General features: G+C 41.1%; 2 protein-coding genes across 4 annotated transcripts in view; one reads left to right on the forward strand and one right to left on the reverse strand.

The window, feature by feature from the left end:
- The window catches only part of si:ch211-212d10.2 (uncharacterized protein LOC557710 homolog), a 30,444-nt gene extending 13,513 nt beyond the window's left edge, over positions 1-16,931 (forward strand). The window contains exons 5-6 of one of the 3 annotated variants that reach the window (XR_007484200.2): positions 7,074-7,175; positions 16,290-16,931. The gene's annotated coding sequence lies outside the window, so the exon portion shown is untranslated. Of the gene's footprint in view, positions 1-3,422; positions 5,029-7,073; positions 7,176-16,289 lie in introns of those variants that run through there. The other 2 variants (XM_049732238.2, XM_049732239.1) reach the window with 2 other exon arrangements.
- yjefn3 (YjeF N-terminal domain containing 3) lies at positions 1,215-23,444 on the reverse strand. The gene is made up of 6 exons (XM_049732236.2): positions 23,068-23,444; positions 7,920-8,028; positions 5,023-5,133; positions 2,853-2,966; positions 2,278-2,428; positions 1,215-1,792 (listed from the first exon to the last, which is right to left on the reverse strand). The coding sequence occupies exons 1-6, from the start codon at positions 23,124-23,126 to the stop codon at positions 1,596-1,598; spliced, it is 741 nt and encodes a 246-aa protein (XP_049588193.1). The 5' UTR covers positions 23,127-23,444; the 3' UTR covers positions 1,215-1,595.
- Between the last annotated feature and the right edge of the window lies 1 nt (position 23,445).

Below are 23,445 nucleotides of genomic sequence, written 5' to 3' on the forward strand. Positions count from 1 at the left end.
GAATGCTACTTGTTAAACGCTCACTCGCAGCTAGCTTAACATGTGTTTAGCGACAAATCATACACAGATATATATAGTTGCCTGAATGTTATCGTCTGTCGAAAAAACATAGTCAAGCAAGTTTAAAAACGTTAATTAATTCAGACAATGTTCTCTAGAATGATCTTTTGTGTGATTTAATATTCACATTGTTTCTCCACTTATCAAAACACAAAGCTGTTGTTCAGATGGAGCGTGATGACTCCGACATACCAAAGTCCATCTGTGTAAGCAGAGCCAAGCTACCATCAAGTCTTTCACTATCCAGAACCCGAGTTTTGTAAACAAACACGCTCATCCCCGTGCCCTCCGGCGATGCGCATTGAAGATGATTTATTTACATGTGTACGTTGTTTACGTGAGGCGAGGTCATGCTTACAATCAGCGATTACGGTCTTAATGAAGGCCTGTTATGGTGATTTGGTCTTGCTGGTCAGTGTAGAGTTTTGTGTAACCTTGCTAAAGTTAAGTTTAAAAACAGGATGTTCCATTTCAAATCTAAAAAAAATAAAGATTTTGTTTCCTGACAACGGACGTTTTTTTCGAAATTAAATGTCAGCCGACGGTTCAATGCCAACGAGAGGCGAGGGAAAAAAGACGACTGACATTTCATTATATTGACTTGGACACTTATGATCGCACACTTAGTTTTTTAGTACATTAGCATTTAATTTAAGCTTCGATTTGTACAATAAACACCAATGACCTCATTCATTATGGAGCTTCCCTTGGTCGTTCTTATTAAAACCAGAAGTTCCAAGCACACAATGACAAAGCTTCTTTTGTCCGTGGCTGTTTACAGGCGGATCTCACCTTTTATTACCACATTAAGCCAAGTTATGGATCAATAAACTAAAGCAAGTAGCTTGACCTCAAGCCTGCATTTTATTACCCCATTCGGATTTTATATGGCATTTTGTTTGGATTGACGCTTGTGGAAGTGTGTGCGTACTCAAATCAACATTTATCATTCATTCGATTTATGATGATTCAATTCTCGAAGTAGTTGTACCGCCCTAAAAAGTTAACTGATTAATTTCCATTGATATTTTGTCAAATACTTTATCGTTGACTGGGAGTATCCAATGTGGCCGTTAAACGTGAAATTGAAAAATACAATTGAAAGGTTTGTGCATTTTGTTCAGATTCTACTGCCAAAAATTCAATAACAAAAACAATGTTTGAATGATTATTTTTATTATTTAGACAACAAGAACTGATTTTGTAATAGCAAAAGAAGAAAACAAAATATTGCTTGAATGCAAATAAAAATGAAGCAGTTGCACGCTTCAGTATCAAACCAAAAAAAAAAAAGTCAATCTCTTTAGTTAAATAAAACCAACATGTATAATGCTACAGTTCTTATTTGGAAACTGACACCAAAAACAGCTCAAGCTTGTCCAGAAAAATACACCAGGTCACAGGTTCTAAATCCTCCTACTGTCACTGAACAGCAAATGCGGCTAAGGCCCGAAAGACACGTTTGAGACATTATTGTTTGTTTCCCATCGGGAAGATGCAAAACCAAGAGACACTATCAAAATGTTTCCCGTGCGTTACAGTTCGATAAGAGAGTCTGTGCCCGGGTAATCCGGGAGGTTGAGGTCGTATTTTTTCTGGATATCGTACGGCAGGAAGCGTCCGGCCAAGTAATGCTTTCCCGAGAAACTCATGGCGCACTTCTTTGGTGCTGTCAGAGAGATGAGCACTTCTGGGCTTATCCCGTCTTCACCTGCCTCTTCGACATCCCAACCTGAGGAAGATAAGCTCAAGAGAATTAGTTGAACATAAAATTTATTTATAATTTTTTTTTTATAAATAATTAAATGTAATCCTGTGCAGATATTTTTTCCTTTTTTGTTCAGTTCAATTTTTAAGGGAATTAACATAATTTTTTCCCACTCTTAGCAATTCAACACTGGTTGAATAATACATTTTAAAAGAAATTAATAAAATTACAATTAAATAAATTACAATTAAATAAATAAAATTTAGATTAAGAAATTAATTAAAATTAAGAAAATTAAGAGATTAATAAAATTACAAATAAATAAATTATAATTAAATAAATGTAATCCTATACAGACATGTTTTCCTTTTCAACACTGGTCTACATCCTGTTTAGTGGCATTCAAGTCGTAAATTGTTTGTGCAGTCGATACTCAGCAAGTCGAAATTTTTCCTCCACATGGGTCTTTATTCTCGGAAAAACTCAACCCCAAGGAGATTAAAACTCACCCGATGGCACATCCACACTCGCTATGGGGATCTTGACCTGCTTGAGCGTGACCAGAATCCCAGCGTAGGGCTCCTTAATGTCCAAGGCGTCATCCTCAGGGCCCAGCATGGCGTCAATCACTAAATTGTAAGCATCGTTTATGAGCTGGACCTGTGAAAGCACACAGCACTCCCTTAGGGTGAATGACTTCATTCTTTTTTGCAAATAATTCCCAACAGGAGACTGAAATAGAAATACTTTCACTAAGAGATTCAGAATAAAGTAGTGTAATTTCCCGCTATTTGTATTTACTTAACCTTTATTTATTACTTTCTAGATTAACGCAGCTGATAAATAAAGTGTCGCGTTTAGCTTCCCTCCAAAGTTACCTTTTGAATTTATTTTTATATTGACATATATGATCAAAAATGCATCCTGATGATGTCGTTCTTGCATTTGAAATCAATCAGATCATTGTGTTGTACCTTCATCCTAAATAAGTCAACCTTGAACGGTATAAGCGGTGTCGCATTGATGAGCGTTTATTTAAATTGCTACTAAGCAGCAAAACGAATGCCGTGAAGATCCCGCTGACCTCTGTGGGCAGATACGAGAGGAAAGGGATGTCCATCTTCTCACACTGAACCGTGAAATCCTGATGCAGACTGTGAGGGGATCGTTTTGGGTGGTAGATGGTGGGCTCATATTCCTGAATAGAAAACCAGAACAAAAAAAAATATGCAAGCTTGAAAGTAGAACTCAAAACGCCCGCCAAAATATACGCATGATTGTGTTTGGGCACTAAAAATGTTGTAGGTGTCGTTTCATCCCTCTCAGTGGTGATATCAAACTGTAATGGAAATTCACATGTCATCGAATAATAATGTATATAGACTTGGCGAAGCAGCATGTGGCTCATTGCCCAAGGATATTTTTGTACTGCATGTTCCAAGTAACAATTGTCTGTTTGTAGTTAGGGGCTGCTCAGGTTTAGCGTGATGTGTGACAGCAGCTGAATCAGAAGACCCCGAATATCGATTTCCATGTGTTTGTTGTGCACAGCACAAATTGTCTCAAAAGATACCTAAATACCAAGTTACATTGTATTTTGGTGGGGGGGGCTGTGGGCCCCCCCGCTCACGTGTGGGCCCCTTGTGTCTTGCAGCTGACACGGATCACAACGCAACCACGAACAACACACGCTCTGGCACCAGGGCGAGTCCTCCTAAGCCAAAGTCATCGAGTTTCCCCATTTTGGAGAAAACCAAGACAAGCGTGGTCCCGAAGGGGCACGAATGCTAACCCCGAAAATTTGGTTTAAAGAAAAAAAACAGAAAAGATGACGACATGGTATAAGTGGTGAGTTTAAGTACTCACTTGTGCCGCACCGTGGTGTAATATACGGTAGTTTTCATAGCCTAACTGATACAGTTTTAACCATCAATAAATTATGCTTGTGAGACAGACATATGGTAAAGCACGCAGAAGCATTCATCCATAAAAATTAAAGGTCCATATCCGGTTTCAATTTTGCATTTGATGCCCTCGGAGCGGCCTCCCAAAACTATAATTTGTCTTGAAATTTCAGTGAGTCCGAGACCCGATGGGCAGACTCATGACATCATGTTCACGTGCAGACAGCATTAATGAGAGGAACAACGGCGTGATGTCATGACTGTCTGAGGACTCTCGCCGAGAGGGTAATGGGATAACTGCTCGGAGACGTTTACAGGAGCTCAAATTATATTCTGGGACGCCCCGTTAATCCTGATGCAAGTCAAATGTAGATTTTTATTTTCATCGGTGAGAACAGTTTGTTCTAGATTTGGGGGAAAGTGAGTGATCATGTGGTGTTTTTATGTGGCTAGCTAACTGCTTAGGAAAGCTAGTTAGGCTACGTCCATGGAAAACTGCAGTGATACATTAACACAGCAAATGGCTGTGGAACATTTTAAAGGGTTTTGAAAAATTTTAAAATTACGGAAAAGGCTGTAATAATGTTTGGATGCCAGGCTGGTATTTGGCAATGTCTTATTTTAAAATGAAAAATGTAATACCCCACTATACTCCAAAACACATTAACACATTTAAACATATGAAAGAACAAATAATTGAGACACTTGTCTTATACTTGTCAACTTTGCACAATGTATGCATATTTTCAAATTTTTTTAAAAATCTCAACTTCAAATATTGTTTGTTGTTAATTCAAAAATTATTTTCAGGGTAAAGTGAAATTTATTCATTCATTTATTTGAAGCATACACAATTTTTCTTATCAGTCTAGTTAGGTCAAAAATGTAAATGATCCCCCAAAATATTTTTGGACCTGCAGCACAGTCTTGCGCAGTTATAATGCATTTAATCTGCATTATGGTCGCCAAGTAGAACATTGTCGTTAATCTCTCGTGCTAAAAATATAACCTGCAGGATATTTTTTTTTAAATTAAAATTCCAACTGTAATAATCAGCGATGTCGATCCACATTCCAATTCTTTTTCCTCTTCTTTGCTCTTGTTAGCTTGCACTGCATCAAGTCATTATGTTGTTTCCGTGGCAACTTTGTGCACAGGACTGTGCTGGATCACACGTAAGAACAAGGCGAGTCGATAGGGAACAGTCAGACAACGAAGGAAATGATATGCTGAGACTTGCCTCATATGAAAAATTGCCACTGACCAAGAATTTTTCTATTCTCGAACTGTACATATACAACCAATTATTTTGACCTTGCAGGTTTGCGGATTATTGTTTTTTGTACTTACAAACATGCGCAGGTGTCGTGCACACACCAGGCCGATGGAGCCGTTCTGTTCTGGCCCACAGATCACCAACACCGTTGGCTGCTTCTTTGCTAAAGAGTTGAGGGGGTAGGCCTGGACAGCACAAATAGAAAGTTGATGCTTAGAAACAAGGACAAAAGGCTTGTAGGGGAGCAAAATAGAAAGAAGAATGCACTTTGATGCCATCCGGCTTAAAACATGTTACGTGATCTGCGCCCATCCCAGGCTTGCCATCTCTTGGAAAAAATACCTGTGTCCTTACAATGGGATGTATATTTCAAACTTTCTGTGTAGATACCGTGGTTAAAAATAATCAAGTCGTAAAATGTGGCAGGCGGTATGATGACCCAAGCGCAATTTACTATATATATATTATATATTAATATTTCCATTTATGTTACCAAATATTTTTTTAAGTCCATTTACCTGAGTGCAAATTACAGCGTGACCTTAATCTGTTTGTCAGTTGAGGTCAAATCCCGTTCAGTCCTCTCAATGACAATTTAAAGAAATCGAAACCTTTCCTGCTGGTTTATGTCACGGAACCTCCCCAAAAAAATTCTGGCTTCACATTTTGGCTTTGACCACTAAAGGAGCTACACACACGGGAAAAAAAAAAAAAAAAAAACTTTTCCCACCTATTAATAATAATAAGGTCATTTGGTAAATGGGTCATTTCCCTTCGGATCCCATTTACACGAGCGTTGAATCCAAGTAGAAGAGACGGCAGCCGCTATCGCCATCATGGCACAGTCTCAATGGAAATGGAGACGAGGTCCCTGCGGCCCCTCGGGATCCACTGGGACAGATGATGTTACAGAAAGAGACTTGAAGATATTTGTTTAATTTCCAATGAGAATATTCATTTATCAGCTAACTAATATTCTAGATCTTGTGCCAAGATGTAAGATTTTAAGCTAGCAGTTGGGTAGGGGTGGCGAGCTGGAATTTGAATCGGGCAAGAAATGAGAACGATAAGCCTTATTTCTCCTCAATATAGTGAAAATTTACACGGTATACAAATAAAAATAGGGGGGGGGGGGACTGACAGCTGACCCAGGATGGAAAAACACATTTCATAACGTCATTTTTATTATGCTAACATATTTATGTGTCAACAGCCCCGGTACTTCTGAGTAAATTTGCAAAAACAAGTATCATGTGTTGTGTGTTCAGCTGGTGAAGCCGCACGCTCCACAAAATGAAATACCGGCATCAAATGTTGCGCGTTTGGATGGTCAAGCCTTGTTTGTTTGGCCGCTCACGTTTTTGAACGTCTGTTTCTTCCCTTTACGGTCTCCTTTTATTGCACGTACTTATTCAAGTCGAGCTTTCATACGAGCGAGCGAGCGAGCGGGAAGATGCTTGATATTGGCTGCGGAAATGTTTTAGGCCACTGGAGAAACTATTATGAAACCGAATGTTGTTGGAAGTGGACTGCTATAAAGGGAGGAGAGTACATAGCTCACATTTAATGTCATCTATTACAAAATGAAATCGGCACAAACTAACAAAACTACCTATTAATTGTAACATGAAGCCATGAGATGCCATTAAATAATAGAACAGAACAGAGCAGAATGTTGACGTTAATGTTTTACAGATGCTATGCTAATGCTAAGTATCTAGCATTTTCTTAGCATTCTTTACCACTTCACCTTTTTAACGCCTCTTTATAACATTTCTCAATAGATTGAATGACAGTGAATCCTTATTAAACCATTCATCTTTTCTTTTTATTGTTTATCGTTCATCAAAGTGATTGTTTGACCGCAACGGGGCCTCGTTGAGAAGATGAAGTGAGGGACGGAATGTTACTAGGTCCTACGACCGTCGTGGGGATACCTCGCATGCGCTTTCACTTACAATCAAGTCTGGAGAAAACACTATCAGGTCCCTAAAATAATAAATACGCTCATCATTCAAGCTCAGCCCAGAGGTTTTTATATGAGAAGGTGTAGCTAGCGTCTGAGCTCGTGTAAAATGGAGATTTACTGCTGCCGAGCAACAAAATGTCTCCTGTCTCCACTCAGGTGATGAACGGCTTCAGACTGATACAGAAGCCCACAGTCTGGTTCTGCTGAGCGAGGGAGGCGGTGGAGGGATTGATTTACAGTCAACCTATAATCTGTCTGGCAAGTAAAGTGTGTTATTGGTGTGGTATTTCTGGACACAGTAACAGCAGTAGGTCGGTTGTGAAACAGGCCAAATGCGACCGTCTAGCAACTCCTTTGACTGTAATTGTCTTCAAATAACGGTGATGTCATGCAAGCGCCGGCGTGCCACGGGTGGCTGCGGCCAGCGGCGGCAGTCCGGTCGTGTTTGTTCAGTCAGGCTAGGCTGGCGATCTTGGCCAGTGCAAGTGAGGAAGTGGACACGGTGGTTTGACTTGCACACTTCCCGTCTCAGCTTTTGTGAGATCAAAACGTTTTCCACCATTACTGTAATGCAGGGCAGACTATCAAATGATTTTTTTTAGAATCGGTTATTATATCAATTATGCCATCGATTAATCAAATAGTAGATTTTTTTATACTTATAATAATAACATTTGCATTGAAAAGTATTTAAGAATTAATTGTCCATCATTATTGTTCATTAACTGATATTTTTATTTATTTAAAACAACTACAGCTAAGCAATATCACACAAGGATTGATGTTTGCCAAAAGTTAGGATTTTTGGATTGAACGCAAAAGAGAAATCAGAATTATCTCTTTTGAAAGAAATGTCAAAACGATTACTCGATTATTAACATATGTGGTGATGAATTTGATAATCGAATTGGTTGTTGATGAATCGATTAATTTTGACACCTCTACTGTGAATAGCTAGGAGTGGATGATGTTGCGGTCACTGAAACACGATAAAGTACAAACCTTCGAGATGGCGAGCGCGCAGGCGTGTCCCCAGATCTCAATGAGCTGCTGTTGTCCAAACTTGTAGTCCCGCAAGAGTTCTGTCTCAATGGCGCTCGCTTCGCCTTTACTACAACACAAAACGTGATCACATAAGAAGTCAATTTAATACGCTTTCTATGTCTATTATGTCTATTATTTATCATAATGCTTGCATTATTATATGCCCTGTCAAAATGAAGCTCATACTCTCATTTCAACATAGTTCCTTAGTACCAAGATGCCACTAGATGGCGCCAAAATATTGCGTCTTCTAGTGTTCCAGTCACAAAAACGATTAATCCTGAAGTAATTAATGATTTCATCTCAATATACCCTATAATTAAATCCCAGTGTAAAATCCGTGCCTGTAATTAATTTGTCATAATTTTGGGAAGTGAAAATGCACAATTTCTTGTGGCACAAAACTGATCCTACATTCATGCTGTGGTGTTTTTGGCTACCATCTATCATCAGTCAGCAGCTTCTGGGAAGCGTGCTCATGAAAAGAACAGACCTTGTGAGTGACTAATAAAAGTGAACGGCATTCTTCATCGTGCCTCATTTGCACTATATGAGTGAGTGAATATGTCATCTAAGTCATACCTGGCCCGTGCTACTCTCTGCATGGCAACAGCATGACTAATGCTACTGCTTTGACCATAAAAGTGCGCATGTGAGTTATTGCCCCATTTTGATGTGGCACAAACCATCAGACCTGAATTATTCCCCCTGTAGATAACATCCCCTGCATTTTACCTCCACCTAGTGGTTGGTGTAGGCACTGCAACTCCTTGCAGATGAAACGAGGTGTGTTCCCCAGCTGAGGGTTTTAATTGAGCCCCTCAGAGGATTGGAGGAAAACATCAGAAGGAATAATGCAGAAGCTACGTGAGATTTTCTTTTCTATTTCATACCGGAGTGAAAATACTTCATGAGGAGATTCAGACGGGTGAATTTTGGCTAGGAAGGCTCCTTGTAGCTTTTCCTTGATAGCTAATCACACTTTAAATATGTGGCGTTCATGCAATTTTAATAACTGCCACATACCAAAAATATGAATACAAGTTTGTATCATAAACTGTATTGTAAAAGTAAGATAATTAAAAATAATCACTTTGACAGTCTCACCTCATGGGATTTTTCCACTCATTACTGGAGTTAAAAGATAATTAATTTTATTGCTCAGATGAGCAGTCAGGATGCACTGAAAAAAGACATTTGAGCTTGCGTCCCTCAAATTATAGCTCATATCCGTGTCTCTCTAAAGGCAGACATTTTTTAGACTCTTTTGAATTTCATATCATTCAGCGTTCCACATTCATGCCTGGGGGAATCGCTGACTATTTCATTATTTTTTTTGTTGTTGAAATGTCATCTCAATAACAATTCCACGCTTTTAACCTTGAAGATAGGCTGCTATTGTTGTTGTTATTTTCCAGTTCATTTGATGTGTTGCTGTGTGTGTGTGTGTGAACCCACCGAAAGTGGGAGTGCACACATTCGGCGCCGTTTGACTCCCTGGTGACCGTGCTGCTGGTGCTAATCTAATTTGCGCTGCTTTTAGTTTCCTTTAAGGCACAGCTGTGTCTGTGTGTGTGAATTTGTGTGCATATATGTGTATGCGTGTAAGCATGTTAGTGTATCCATGGCATTTACCTGAGCCAATGGGGCGATGGCAGCTGTCACCCACAGCTCACCTCGGGGAAGTTTCCTGAGCGACTGAGACAAGTTGATCTTTGCAAAGATCACTTCAAGCCACCAGCTCCAAGGAGACCAAAACCACATGGACTTTGAGACTAGTGCACTTGTTGACTTGAGGGGTTATAAAGTTCCAGAGCAAAAAGAAAGGTCGCAGGATGTCAGCAGTGCTCTTGATTGTCCAAATATGCACGGAGGAGATACCCAATAACATCCAGTAGGGCCATCGAGACCTTCTCTGCTAGCTGAAGCACCAAAATTCATTTCTAGCTTCAATTTTACGTGCTCTGGGTGGATTAGCCAACTTTCCTCATTTGATTTTCACTTCAATTCCAAGTGTGTGCGCTTGAGTATGTTGCCACCAGGGAGCAGCACAATGTTGCAGACTAGTTCGACTTTTCTCAAGCACCAATTATTAACACTTTTTATAGGACACTGCCCCAGGGCGTTCGACCCAGACAAACATTATGTTTCATAAAAATCACATCTTTACTTTTGATGTCTTTGTTGAAACTTTTTTCATTTCCATGGCAGAAATCACAATTCTGTTTACGACGCAGGGGTGTCCAACCACTATAATTACCTTTTGCTTATCGTAATGAATTCATCATCTTAACATTTTTTTAATGCACCGTGCTTTGTCATTGGCGGCAATATCAAGTAACCTGAGTATCTGCTCCTGTTGCATCTCCCTAGGGCTAGATTTGATTTGTGCGTGCACTCAACGCACCCCTCCCTTGGAGATGCTCACCCGTGATCTCAAGCAGCCTTTAATGAACGTGTAGGCTTTACTCTTGCATCAAACTGAAACGATAAAATAGTCCCAGTGGGAGGTAAATGCGGTCGGCCACATGAACCAGAATGACACAACAACAACATTAGTTAGTGTACCGAAAAAACTCACAGACAAGTATCCTCCCGAGTCTGCAACATATAATAAGGGGATAGACGGAGCTGACATTTTTCACGGACGCTGCCAGAGTGAAAAAGCTACACTTTTTTTTCCCCATCAACCTCCATCTCGCTTCACTTAATTTCCACCTTTCCAACGTGATGTGCTGCTGCGATAAGGAGGCGGATTAAAATAACCCTGGCAGACCAAGCACCAGGCTTGGAATGTAAAAGAACCTGACAAAGAAATCGGCTTTCGCGGTGATAACAATGCTCACCTGAATGAAACTGTCAGGGAAGGTATAAGAATCTTTTGTGGCAATATTTTACATGCAAATACATGCAGAAACATGCAGCTCGAATCAGCTCAATTGTCAGAGCTGCTGAGCTCAAAACAGTATCTCAAATATTCAACAATAAGACAGCAATGTCATAATTGAAGAGAATGTAAAGAATTAAGCATTTTTTGCTACATTTTTGCTTCTATTAAATTGTCATTGTCAGCCCGTTGTCTGTTTTTAGCCGCTGTATCAGGTTAATTGTTGCATCCATTGTATTAAGTGCAGTTTTAGACTCCACCATTGTGTAATCAAGTCGATATACTTGTGAAGGCTCAGGGCTGTTCTCCTATCAGGGACTTATTCATTGGTCATGCTGCCTCGGAGAGGACAACGAGAATCAAAGCGCAGCGCTCAATAGATCCAACAACGTTCCTTCTCTTCACGGCTTTATACGCAATCATGTATATTCTAGTCTGCGCAGAATTTGAAGTAGCTGAGCCAAAACATGGCGTTAAATTATATGTTCAATCAGCTTAGTCTTTGTCCATAACTCTCACCAAGCTGTGTATTTGAATACTTTGTATTCACCAATCAGCCTAGATAGAAAACTTAATACAACAATGGGAATATTTTGACACGTGTGGCCTTGCCACTGTGCTGTCCGTGTTAGCGCTCCCATTACCTATCTTTAGTGTTCCTCCGCTGCCGCTATCTGCCTGTCCTTTTAGCCGCTCTATCCAACATGAGGGACACAAACACACCAGTGATGACTCACCCCACTTAATTGGATTCATTGTGTGTGCCGATTTAATGGAACATTTTTTTTTGTCATACATAAGGAGCAAGACAAAATCTATTTTCCTCTCTGGGCTATTGTTATAATAAGGCGTGATAGTGACAAATATTAAGAGCTCAATCTAAACACGCGATCACCAGGTGTGCATGCATGTCATTGAACATGACCACTTTCATCATGAATCATCCCCCCCCGGGGTGTGAGCCTACATGAAGTCTTGCAGCGGAGAGCCAAACACTGATGTCAACGGAAATGTCAAGCAAATATGAAAACAAGCTATCATTCACAGGATAACGCAAAATGAACAAAAAACAGCATCCAATAATGTGATGACTGGCGTGAGGATCAGGTGGCAGAAAAGAGAGCCTCAGCTGCCCAAGGGGGGTGGGGGGAGGAGTCCTCGTACCCCCATATGGTCACGGTTGACGTGCTCAGTGTAGCGCTTATCAAATCAGCGACTTGGGATTCACTTAGGCTGCAGCAGTGGATTGATTGATTTGTGGACGGCAAATAAAAGCCATCGTTTGTTCTAATACAATCACTCAAGTCTGCCTTAACCAGTTTAACCCATCTTGTCAGCTATAAAATATATACAGAATATCCGGGTTTGATTGACACTGTCAGAGAGGTACTCTCACAGTAGTATGTTTCATATTGCAATGGTGTAGAACTGCATTGCATCACGAGTTTTTGTTTTTGTTGCCTTATTTAGCTCCATGAGAGAGACACACACAGTCAACTGGCTTCCGGCCCAACGGGTCTGAATTACCGCCTGCGCATATTGAATCGGGTTGATTTACATCTCCATGGCCATCTTCTCACTTCTTGTCTTTAAATTTTACTCACTGCTTGGCTTTTAAAGTCAAGAGTTTTAACATTTGTGCTACATCGCCGATAGCAACGACGGTCAGGTGATGCTCATTTAAAGAAATGATAAATAAGTATAATAAAGGCTGTCTCGTGCGCTCATTAAAATGCAAGCAAAGCATTCCCAGTTGACTGCTACCTGATCGGAATACAATTCAGGTGATTAGATGGTGCGGGTGTATTTGTAATGTCGGTAAAATAATATGTCAATTAAAATGAGACACTGATTCTAAAACAGTATAAGCCGCACATTGTCTACCTAAGTCTTATCACAGCCGTTCATGTGTGTAAAAGTAAAAAGGCTCATAACAATCATCACCATTCTTGCTTCTGAAAAGCCATCAGCGGCGTTAACTACAGCTTTTTGCCAAATTAATTGCGCATGAGCTACGGCGCCGGTCTCATGCGGCTAATTGGAATCGGGAGGACATCAGGCGTCTGACGGCTGTAATTAACTACAAGGAAGTTTCACGTCCTTGCTGTAAAATGCCATTTGTAATCGCTAAAGTAGCAATGGTGCCAGCAAAGGCAAGAGAAAATAATGCAGCTCATTTGCTCGGCTTCAAAGCAGACAATCAATAGAATCAGGTTAGAGTTGGTTAGGCCTGACACAAAATGGCTGCCTCCCAAATAACACGTTAATGATGACATATGACCACCGATTTGATCACTTTAAATGTATACATCGATACCGTATTAAACAGATGGTGTCAAAGCTAATAGGAAAGTAGTAATTGGTGTCAAGCAAGTGCAAAGTATGTTGATGTGATACATTTTATAACGTTTTTGTCTGTCAAAGAGAAGCTAACTGCTAGCGGACGTTGAGACGTTGTCTGCTGAAAGTAGCTAACAAGCCGAAGCTAACAAACGAACTGTTCATTTAGCAAAAAAGTAACAGTCAAAAGTCTTTGCTTGACTTTACTGCTACATTCTTAGCCTCGTCACAAAATGCATTTTTTGGTGTCTTGTTGCCAGGCAGACTTTGTAGGCCAAATCATTTGTCTCCTAATCTGACTCCCGGCCCTTTAGCCAGGATGTGCGGCATGGATGTGTTGAGATTAGCGCACACTCACACACCAAGTGTCAACAAACACAATATACAAGTTGTGTATTATTAATGAGCTCAGCAGTAGGTAGAACCACAAGAGACCAGAGATCCACCACGTTGAAACTGGCATGCGGCCGACCTTTCCCACTTGTATTGGTTTGACTGTGCGTGTTTAGATGTGAGCCTCTGTATTTATGGATTGTTTGTCCCCGGCAATGCCACATAAAGGGAGGAAGAAAAAGATTTACCCTCGTAATATACACTGTGTCCAACTCAGCAAAACAAAAAGCACAATGTTCGGGAATGAGATGGAGACAAATTTTGGAAGCGATCAAAAGGTCAGCCACACTCTGCTTCACCATGTTTCACTTTTCCACTCTAAATTGAATGAGTATTTATTTGAGGTTTGTCCAAAGAGTTCCTCCGAGTTTTTGTTTTAGAATGCCAGCAAATGCTTTCCCAGCTATTTCTTGGCAGATGGCGCCGCTGATGATGATGAATAAGAAGACCTTCTTCACAGGTTGTGAAGGTTGTGACGTCTTTGATTGGCAAAAGGCCAGAGTGAAATGCAGCCTTGACATGTTAGCGATAAGGTTCGAGGAGAGTCATATGATGAGATGAGATATGAGACGGATGGCTCATGCTGTAAACGAAGATGTGTCGGGCTCATTGTATCAATGGCATTGTGCTTGAAACGGATGTCTGCGTCTTGTTTCACTCTCATTGTACTTTTCTCATTTTATTCTATCACTTTCATCTTATTATTATTAGCTATTACCTTGCAGCAACAGAACACATGACCGGTCACTATCAAAAGATCTATAACAGGGCCGTATCTAGCCCCCGGGTCTTGAGTTTGACACCTGTGCTCTATAGCATTGTGTTCTTTATGCTAATCCAGCCTGCTAAATATTCCAGCCTAGTACAACTCGAGTACATTTGGAATCTATTGTGAGACTCCTCTCAGCATCAAGTAGCAATTAGCCAGCCCTCTTTGGCGTGTGCTCGTGATGATATGTTGTTAGCACTTCAACAAATAGATGTTAAGCTTCTGTTAGCTGCAGCACGGCCCAAACGTCAAAAAGCGTTCTTCTGAGCTGCTACAGTGTGCATGTAGCATTTCTTTTATATTAGGGTCAGAAGGGGGGGGCATCATATGGTAATCCTGTAAATGTATAAACAAGTGGATGGTGTCAACGAAGCGCCCTTGGCGGAGGTAAAAAAGTGGGTCACTCAACCGTAGAGCTCCCCCCTTCAATCGCAAAGCTCCATCCATCCTTGTCCTCATTATCGCCACTGGTGAGCTGAAGTTTATCTCAGCAGACTTTAAGAATTGGGGACGGGGTACACCCTGAACTGGTCACCAGTCAACCCACATGGAGACAAACGACCATTCACAATCTTCAATTATGCTGCAAAAAAAAAACACTAAGACAAGATGATGTGTACTAGTTGGTCCACCTATATTACCGGGTAGCATAGTAAAAAATCTGGGGTTGCTATGGCAACGCCAAGGAGTGTATCCTCATTATAAAAATGTAGCTTTAATGACTTTAAGGCTGTTCCTTTTAGCAAGATGTCTTTGTGTTTGGAGTGTGTATGTGCATTGCCTCCTCAGCTTTTACTTCCAAAGGAACGAGAACATAATCACCACGTAGCCTGTATAGTTATGGTTCATTAGTGCTTCAGTGGCACTTAAAGGCGGGAGGGAAGAAATCAGTGCATCAGTGCAGTTGTCCAAAAAGCACTGCTGTGGATTGAGATGCAGGCAAACCTTTATTATAAACAATAATGACGAAATGTAGCTGCCGGCTGGAAAATCAGACTGGGAGTGGGTGGTAGAAAGGAATTCATTAGCATATAATATATTTGCTTAGTTACTTGTCCATGTTGTCCTCGCTGTATGTATAAAAGATGATGTCTGCTCATTTGTCACTGGTATTTTGTATTAAGAGCATTTCTGGCTTTTCACGATATTTCCACTGGGGTATTATTTACTTTAGAAGGGGATCAAATGGGCTGTATGTAGCCCAGAGAATTCAAGTGTTATTTTCAATCAGACTGCTTGGCCTCTCTCCACATTGCCGTCTTTGTCCGTCTCGCCTCCTCAAGCGTCACTATTAACCTGTCGGCTTTCAGACTAGATTGGGGGAGGGGGGCTTAGCAACTGCCCATCAACACATCCAAGAAACCCAAAAAAATCCATTGCACTCCCACCGACTGCTTCATTAGAAATGCTGGATTGGCTGAAAATAGACCACATGCAAAATGTGAACCAAATAGTTCAATTAAAGGGGCGGGGGGGCAATTTTAAAATGTCATCCTACAGCCATGATGGCATTTGATGTTGGTTATTATAACACCGGCTCTGCTAGTAATTTAATTGGTTTGCTCTCGGCATTCTAGAAAACGTTAATTATGATATGCTACTGGCAAGTAACTTGGGTTTGGTGGGCGTGCAGGGTAAACAACAACAGAGCGCTACACAAAAGACATTTGTGCAATTGGCATGAAGTGAAAAGAAAAAACATCCGGCTCCCCGAACGGGATTCAACTGAACCCGACAGCCAAGCCAATTACCGGCGATTGCCAAAACCTGCCCGGTGGCACTGACTCACAGGAACAAAGCAGTTCCACTCGTGGATATCCGATAACATACACAAGAGAAAACAAACTTAAAAAAATATTTGTGTTTCATGTTGTCATGCTGTGAAATTTTGAGAGGAGGGAAAAAATAATAACACCTCACTCTGCGTTTCTTTTCACAGGTCATTACATTTTCAAGCCTGTCACATCGGGAATCAATCAACTGCTCGTGATGCTGTCGATGGCGGCGGTTACGTCTTGTTAAACATTACCGCTGAGAATCCTCTCATAATCCCATCACCTGCCACCAGCTTGGTTTCCTTGACAACCAGCAAAAAAACTAGAAATTGTCATGGAAATTCACTAGAGCAGGCATTTGTGGTGAAGCAGCATGTGGCTCGCAACCAGAGATTATTTTGCTGCAAGAAATCACATGACAAGCACTCCCACGCAGTATTCATACAATTCTGTCATACGAAGAAAATGTCTTTCTCTAGCCTGTCACCTCCATCAGGAGAACCTTGACCACTGCTGGCAGGACGCCCACGAGGAACTACATGTGCGGATAAAGGAAGTAGCATTTTGCACGAAAAAAAAAAAAACATTCCACAAGGCAAACAGCAGTTGCTGCAGTGGTGATCAAATCTTTCCCACCCCATCTGTGTGGATAATTTAAGGATGCTTTATGGTCCATTAAATTCTTAGAGAACCACACTCATTAAATCTCTATAACTACCAGTGATCGGCATCCATCCATAGTTATTATTTAGGACTCATATCTAAGCCTCATCTAATAAACATCATGCTTGTGATGCGTGATTTCACCCAACCTGTGCTCATTTAACACGCTCGCTGGCCCGCAAAGGCTCAGCGCAGATCAATTTTCTTCAGTCGATTTCATTGATTCCCCCCCGCCCCACCCACACTAAAACACGCATACAAATAAGTCATTAACAAAAGAAAATCCCGCTAACACAAAAGCCTCTTATCGGTCGTAATTACCATCAGGACCCTCTGACGGGATTTAGCGTCATGAAATAGGAACAACAGAGTTCTTTCACTTTAAAAATTCTATCGGTTTGTAGAGTGCTTGGCCTCAGGGTCGCGAGTGAGTTGGAGCTGCTCCCAGCACACTCTGGACTGGTCACCAGCCAATCACAGCACTTGAAAACGCAGAAGAGGATTTGACAAAACATTTGTCAATAAGTGGCCCGCATGTGTGAGATGTGTTATTCGCAACCCGAATGTTTTCTGGATGAATGGAGGAGACGTTTTAAAGTGTCATGATGTTTAAAGTGGGGTTGGGAAAAGTCCAGAAAAAAAACTATCTTGTTTGAGCTCTCAAGCATTTCATCTTTGGTGTGGAAATTAAGATTGTAGAGGAGGCGAGAATGTGTCGAGCAAAACATGCACAAGGTTGCACGCAGGTCAGTGTGAGTAGAAGACCCTGTTCCGACGAGAGTGGGTGGTCTCTTAAGTGAGACAAACAAGCTGAATTCCTTGTGACATTTCAGCTTGTCGAATTAATGCAACCTTTTCCGTCTGCTCTCAAACTGTCTCAGAATAGTTGCTTCGGTTAAAGGCATGGAGATTCTTTGAGGCGATATGGGACAAGTGTCAAATCCAGGGCCCGGGGGCCGGACCCGGCCCGCCACATCGTTTTATCTGGCCCGCAAAGGCAACTTGTGTGTCAATGTTTCTTGTTAAATACTGTCTTCCCTTTTAATAACATTGAGATATTGCAACTTTTTTTTTTAATTAGAAAATTGTTCAAATTTGTTTTGCTGGATTCTGATGTGTGTATGCAATAATATAAGATGGGACCACGAGGGAAATATGGTATCATAACTTCTCTACTCTGACGTGCTGATGAATGTTCCGTCATCCTCCACTTGGCACACGTGAGCCCTGACAAGCCATCTCACCTGCCGTTTAGTCAAGCCGCCTGACCCGGTGGCGCTCTGTGACGCCGGCGCATCATGCCAGCTTGTTTATTATTCCTCAGGCCTGTGCGCTGCCTCCACATCAACGTTCAGATGCCGGCAGCTGCATTTTGCCGTGTGACAACCCGGCCATTTTTATTTATAGGCACAGTCAAATGATTGGGTCAGCGAGACTGAGAAGCTCGGTTTGCTCCCAGGCACTGTTTGTCCATAATTTTCTATTAAAGTCTGATTAGATAAGCCCGTCAGTATTTGAGTGGGGAGAAGCCGCAATCATGTCTTCATTTCCTCTATCAAGAAAGTGCCTGGGGGGGGGACACAATCAACTTTGCATCCTAAGGGAAGTAATCATATTTGTCAAAAAATAATGATTCATATTAATCGGTGTAATAAAACCCTTGGGAATTATGATTCAAAGGCAAAGTACCTGTGACTACAAACGTAATCAATGCTAATCTTCATGAGCTAACGACAACCAAAGTAGTTTGAATCATGCTGTCATAAAAGAGGTTTCTACTTCAGAACCAACACGTTTATGGATGCTATTCACAGTCAAGAGGTTTGAAAACAGAACTGAGCCCTTTTCATTGGATTTAAATCCAAAACAAGGAAAGGAACAGACAAGGAACACGAGTCTATTAATGTAACAACCACTGACATCAATTTTCTTGAGAACCTCGGAAAGTCCTCTGAATAAGTGAAGTGAAGAATCTGACCAACAGGGAGGTCACCAACCCCACGCGGACCATAAAGATTAAACAAGCCAAAACGAAAACCAGCGTCGTCATGACAACGTGACCATAGATCATACGTTCATTAGTTTACTTCTAACCAAGCAGAAGGTTCAGTCGTGCGCAGAGGCAAAGCCAACATTTGGATCATGTCCCACCTTCCCCATCACGCTTCATGAATATGAATGCATCATTTGGAAATGATTTATGAGCCATGTGCTTAATGGCATGAATATTTTAAATGCGAATTCATTAGACGTGTGGATGTGGATGTACGCGCACAAGCAGACCATAGTGAATAATTGCTCACGCTTTCATTTTCATGTATTTGCAACAATGTATTATATATAAGGTGTATTACATATAAGGTCGGGAATTACGTTAGTGATGTGCATTCCAGTTATTTCAAGTGAACTGAATCTTTAGAATCAGTTCACTCAAAAGATTTGTTCAACGAATTGTCCCCCCCCCACACACACACACACACACACGTACAGACTGATCCGTTATTTTTGTGATTTTTTTTCAGTTCGTATGACTTCAACCAGTAGATGTCAGTAATGCACATTGAAGCTGGTGCCACCTCGCCGTAAAACAAAACGAAGAAGAAAATGACGTCACTTCCCGTTCACGAACGAGTCGTGAATATCATTTTCTGTTCCCCAACTGAACGGATCGATGAGTGACCGAGTTAGTGAGTGAGTGATTTGCATTTCCAGTTCATCGCGAGAACGGACCAGTGAGAAAACCTATCCTGACTTTCCCGTTCGCGAACGAGTTAATAGGTCAACTGCCTTCCTTCCCGTGCATCAACGGATCAGTCAGTGAACGAGTTGCGTCTCCCTCCTGGCGTGAACTATGTAAGCCAGAATGTCGATTTACGACTTGCCAAGGAAAGAAAGAACCACTCACTGAAACACCACTTCTTTTATGCACGTTTTCTCCAAGCTAACGGCTAACTTTATTGCATGAAGGGATGCGCTGTTATGCAACAACGGGGAGATTATGCTTCTCTTTGGGTAATCTTGATTTTATAACACTTATAGTCGTTTTTAAATAACGTTTATGCATATATACGCCTAAATATTGTTGTCCAATATATCTGCAATTTCACATTGAATTGCTGGTTTGAAATTTACTTTTAATTTTTTGTTTTAAATAAACATTCATGTTAAAACTTGTCTGGTGTTTTATTCCTTGTTTTTATATTCTCCAATTAAAACATAAAAATCAGAAGAATGAAGTGGCTTGTTATTAAGTACACCTGAAAATGGTGGTGTATCGAATAGTGTCCGAATGACGTCACGTATCAAACAGCCAATCAGAAAGTGGGGGTGAGGGCGGGTGTGGCATTTTTCACTTAAAAAAAAAAAAAAATTATGTATCATGCCACCTTATGTATTTACACATAAATACTTTCATTTCTTTACATTTGTATACATGTGAGGTTCCAGTTCTAAAAGCACAATAAGATGTGCGCCCATGCCCAGGATTGAACCAAGGTCTTATCAAGCCAGAGCCCGTGGTACTAACCAGTCGACTATTTAGACCTGGAACCTCTTGGCCATCCGCACTCTTTTATACTAGTTTAGTGTACCTATTTAAGCCCATATGAAGTGTACTTAATCACAAGCCACTTCATTAGGGAAAAAGCTTAAGTGAAAAGTGCCACACCCGCCCTCACCCCCACCTCCTGATTGGCTGTTTGATCTGTGACGTCACTCAGACACTCCATTAGGTACACTTACATTTTCAAGTGTACCTAATAACAGGCCACTTTATTAGGGAAATATCATGGACACCTTTGACCATGATATTTCCCTAATAAAGTGGCCTGTTATTAGGTACACTTGAAAATGGCGGTGTACCTAATGGAGTGTCCGAGTGAGTCCCTCGTTAAGTGCAGGTGCGTGAAAAGTTTTAGCTTCTTTTGACCGTGAAAGTGGCTAAAAGTTTTCACGCAGGTGCGCTTAACGAGGGCATGTTGGAAAACATGTTGGAACGCGGCCCAGAGGACTAGAGCTTGACACCTGTGACCTTTGACCATGATATTTCCCTAATAAAGTGGCCTGTTATTAGGTACACTTGAAAATGGCGGTGTACCTAATGGAGTGTCCGATTGATTCCCTCGTTAAGTGCAGGTGCGTGAAAAGTTTTAGCTTCTTTTGACCGTGAAAGTGGCTAAAAGTTTTCACGCAGGTGCGCTTAACGAGGGCATGTTGGAAAACATGTTGGAACGCGGCCCAGAGGACTAGAGCTTGACACCTGTGACCTTTGACCATGATATTTCCCTAATAAAGTGGCCTGTTATTAGGTACACTTGAAAATGGCGGTGTACCTAATGGAGTGTCCGAGTGATTCCCTCGTTAAGTGCAGGTGCGTGAAAAGTTTTAGCTCTTTTTGAACGTGAAAGTGGCTAAAAGTTTTCACGCAGGTGCGCTTAACGAGGGTCACTTGGAAAACATATTGGAACGCGGCCCCTCAAGGACTGGAGGTCGACACCCCTGGTTTAAGTGAAAAGTGCCACACCCGCCCTCACCCCCACTTTCTGATTGGCTGTGTGATCTGTGACGTCACTTGGACACTCCATTAGGTACACCGCCATTTTCAAGTGTACCTAATAACAGGCCAGTTCATTAGGGAAAAATCATGGACAAAGCTTAACTGAAAGTGAAAAGTGCCACACCCGCCCTCACCCCCACTTTCTGATTGGCTGTTTGATCTGTGACGTCACACGCACACTCCATTAGGTACGCCGCCGTTTTCAGATGTACCTCATAACAGGCCACTTCATTAGGGAAAAATGATGGCCAAAGCTGAACTGAAAGTGAAAAGTGCCACACCCCCACCTCCTGATTGGCTGGTTGATCTGTGACTCCATTAGGTACACCACCATTTTCAGATGTACCTAATAACTTTATGCATTTTTTGTACGTGTCAAGAATGTGTATTTGACTACTTTCTCTTTATTTTGGCGGACACCAACACAGATTACACAACGTAAAACACATACATATTGTCAGATTTTTGTTTTCATGCCCAAAAAAATAAAAACAAGGAATAAAACACCAGACAAGTTTCAACAGGTTTTAATGTTTATTAAAATAAAAATAATAAAAGTAAATTTCAAACCAGCAATCTAATGTGAAATTGCAGTAGATATATTGGATAACAATATTTAGGCGTATATATATGCATACACGTTATTTTAAGTGTTATAAGATTACCCAAAGAGAAGCATAATCTCCCCGTTGTTGCATAACGGCGCATCCCTTCATGCAATAAAGTTAGCCGTTAGCTTGGAGAAAACGTGCATAAAAGAAGTGGTGTTTCAATGAGTGGTTCTTTCTTTTCTTGGCAAGTCGTAAATCGACATTCTGGCTTACATAGTTTACGCCAGGAGGGAGACGCAACTCGTTCACTGACTGATCCGTTGATGCACGGGAAGGAAGGCAGTTGACCCATTATCTCGTTCGCGAACGGGAAAGTCAGGATTCGTGCCCTCACTGATCCGTTCTCGCGATGAACTGGAAATGCAAATCACTGACTAGTTCACTCACATCTCCGTTCAGTTGGGGAACGGGAAATGCAATTCACGACTCGTTCGTGACCCGGAAGTGACGTCATTTTCTTCTTCGTTTTGTTTTACGGCGAGGTGGCACCAGCTTCAATGGGCATTACCGACATTTACTGGTTGAAGTCAAAATACAAAGATGGCTTTTTTTTTTTTACAATTTTGTCAGATTTATTGTAGTCCTTTTGTCACAGTAATACCTATTACCAGAAAAACTAATTGCCTAATAAAGTAATAATCTTTTGAGATTTTTCTTCATGAGTTAAAAATAATTGTATAAGAAAAAGTTTGAATATTTTTTTCATGAGATAAAAGTAATTTTATAAGAACAAAGTTTGAATTTAAAAAAAAAATTCAAGTTTTTAAATGCAATTTTACAAGAATTCAGTCAGACTAATTTAAAGAATAATCAAATCATGCAAGAAGAAAAATCTAAATCTTACTTAGATCAGATAAATGACATTTGGACTTTATTTTTGTCATATGACTTAATTTAAAAAAAAAAAAATCCTAACAGCATTTTTCTGATCCAAAACAAAAAGAGCAGTGGATACAATGCAAACAAAATTGGTTGAAGTATGTATGGTGTGAGCATCATCATCATCCTCACTGAACTCAAGTGTAAATTTGCATCCCATTCAACCCAAATGATTGACATCTCATGACAAAGGTTTCCCAGAGATGACAAGTGGCAAAGTGGGGGTGTGCCTACCTGAGGTAACGCAGCGGCTCTATGGTTTCGGTCTCCGCTTCAGCTGAGCTGTGATTCATCTTGTCCGTCTTGTTTGTCACCCAGCAGGACTGATGAAAAGACAATAAAAGAGGAGCCGCGCCTCAACCAAAGAACCCCCGGGATGCTCTGTTCTGAACAAACAGTCGCTTTTCACAATGGATGGTCCGGATGCAGATGGTCCTCGGCAGTCTCCCGTCTCTTCCCCACTGTGCGGCACTGAAAAGCAGCGCACTCACTCAAAGAGCGGCGACCAATTAAGAATCAGGAGAGGCAACACTAGACGGCTGATTGGCTCAGGCGCCCACCATCAGAGACCCCCACCTCCCTTCTCCCATGTCCCCTTTCTTCAAATTCACA

This window comes from Syngnathus scovelli, chromosome 10 (genome assembly GCF_024217435.2).
Source record: "Syngnathus scovelli strain Florida chromosome 10, RoL_Ssco_1.2, whole genome shotgun sequence".
NCBI lineage: Eukaryota > Metazoa > Chordata > Actinopteri > Syngnathiformes > Syngnathidae > Syngnathus > Syngnathus scovelli.

Excerpts from the sequence above, each read along its gene's own strand:
- yjefn3 (XM_049732236.2), bottom strand. The coding sequence starts at position 23,126 with ATGAATCACAGCTCAGCTGAAGCGGAGACCGAAACCATAGAGCCGCTG. Across the intron at positions 2,967-5,022 it reads CACGACACCTGCGCATGTTT|GAATATGAGCCCACCATCTA; the intron begins GTAAGTACAAAA and ends TTTTCTATTCAG. Across the intron at positions 1,793-2,277 it reads GAGTGTGGATGTGCCATCGG|GTTGGGATGTCGAAGAGGCA; the intron begins GTGAGTTTTAAT and ends TATCTTCCTCAG.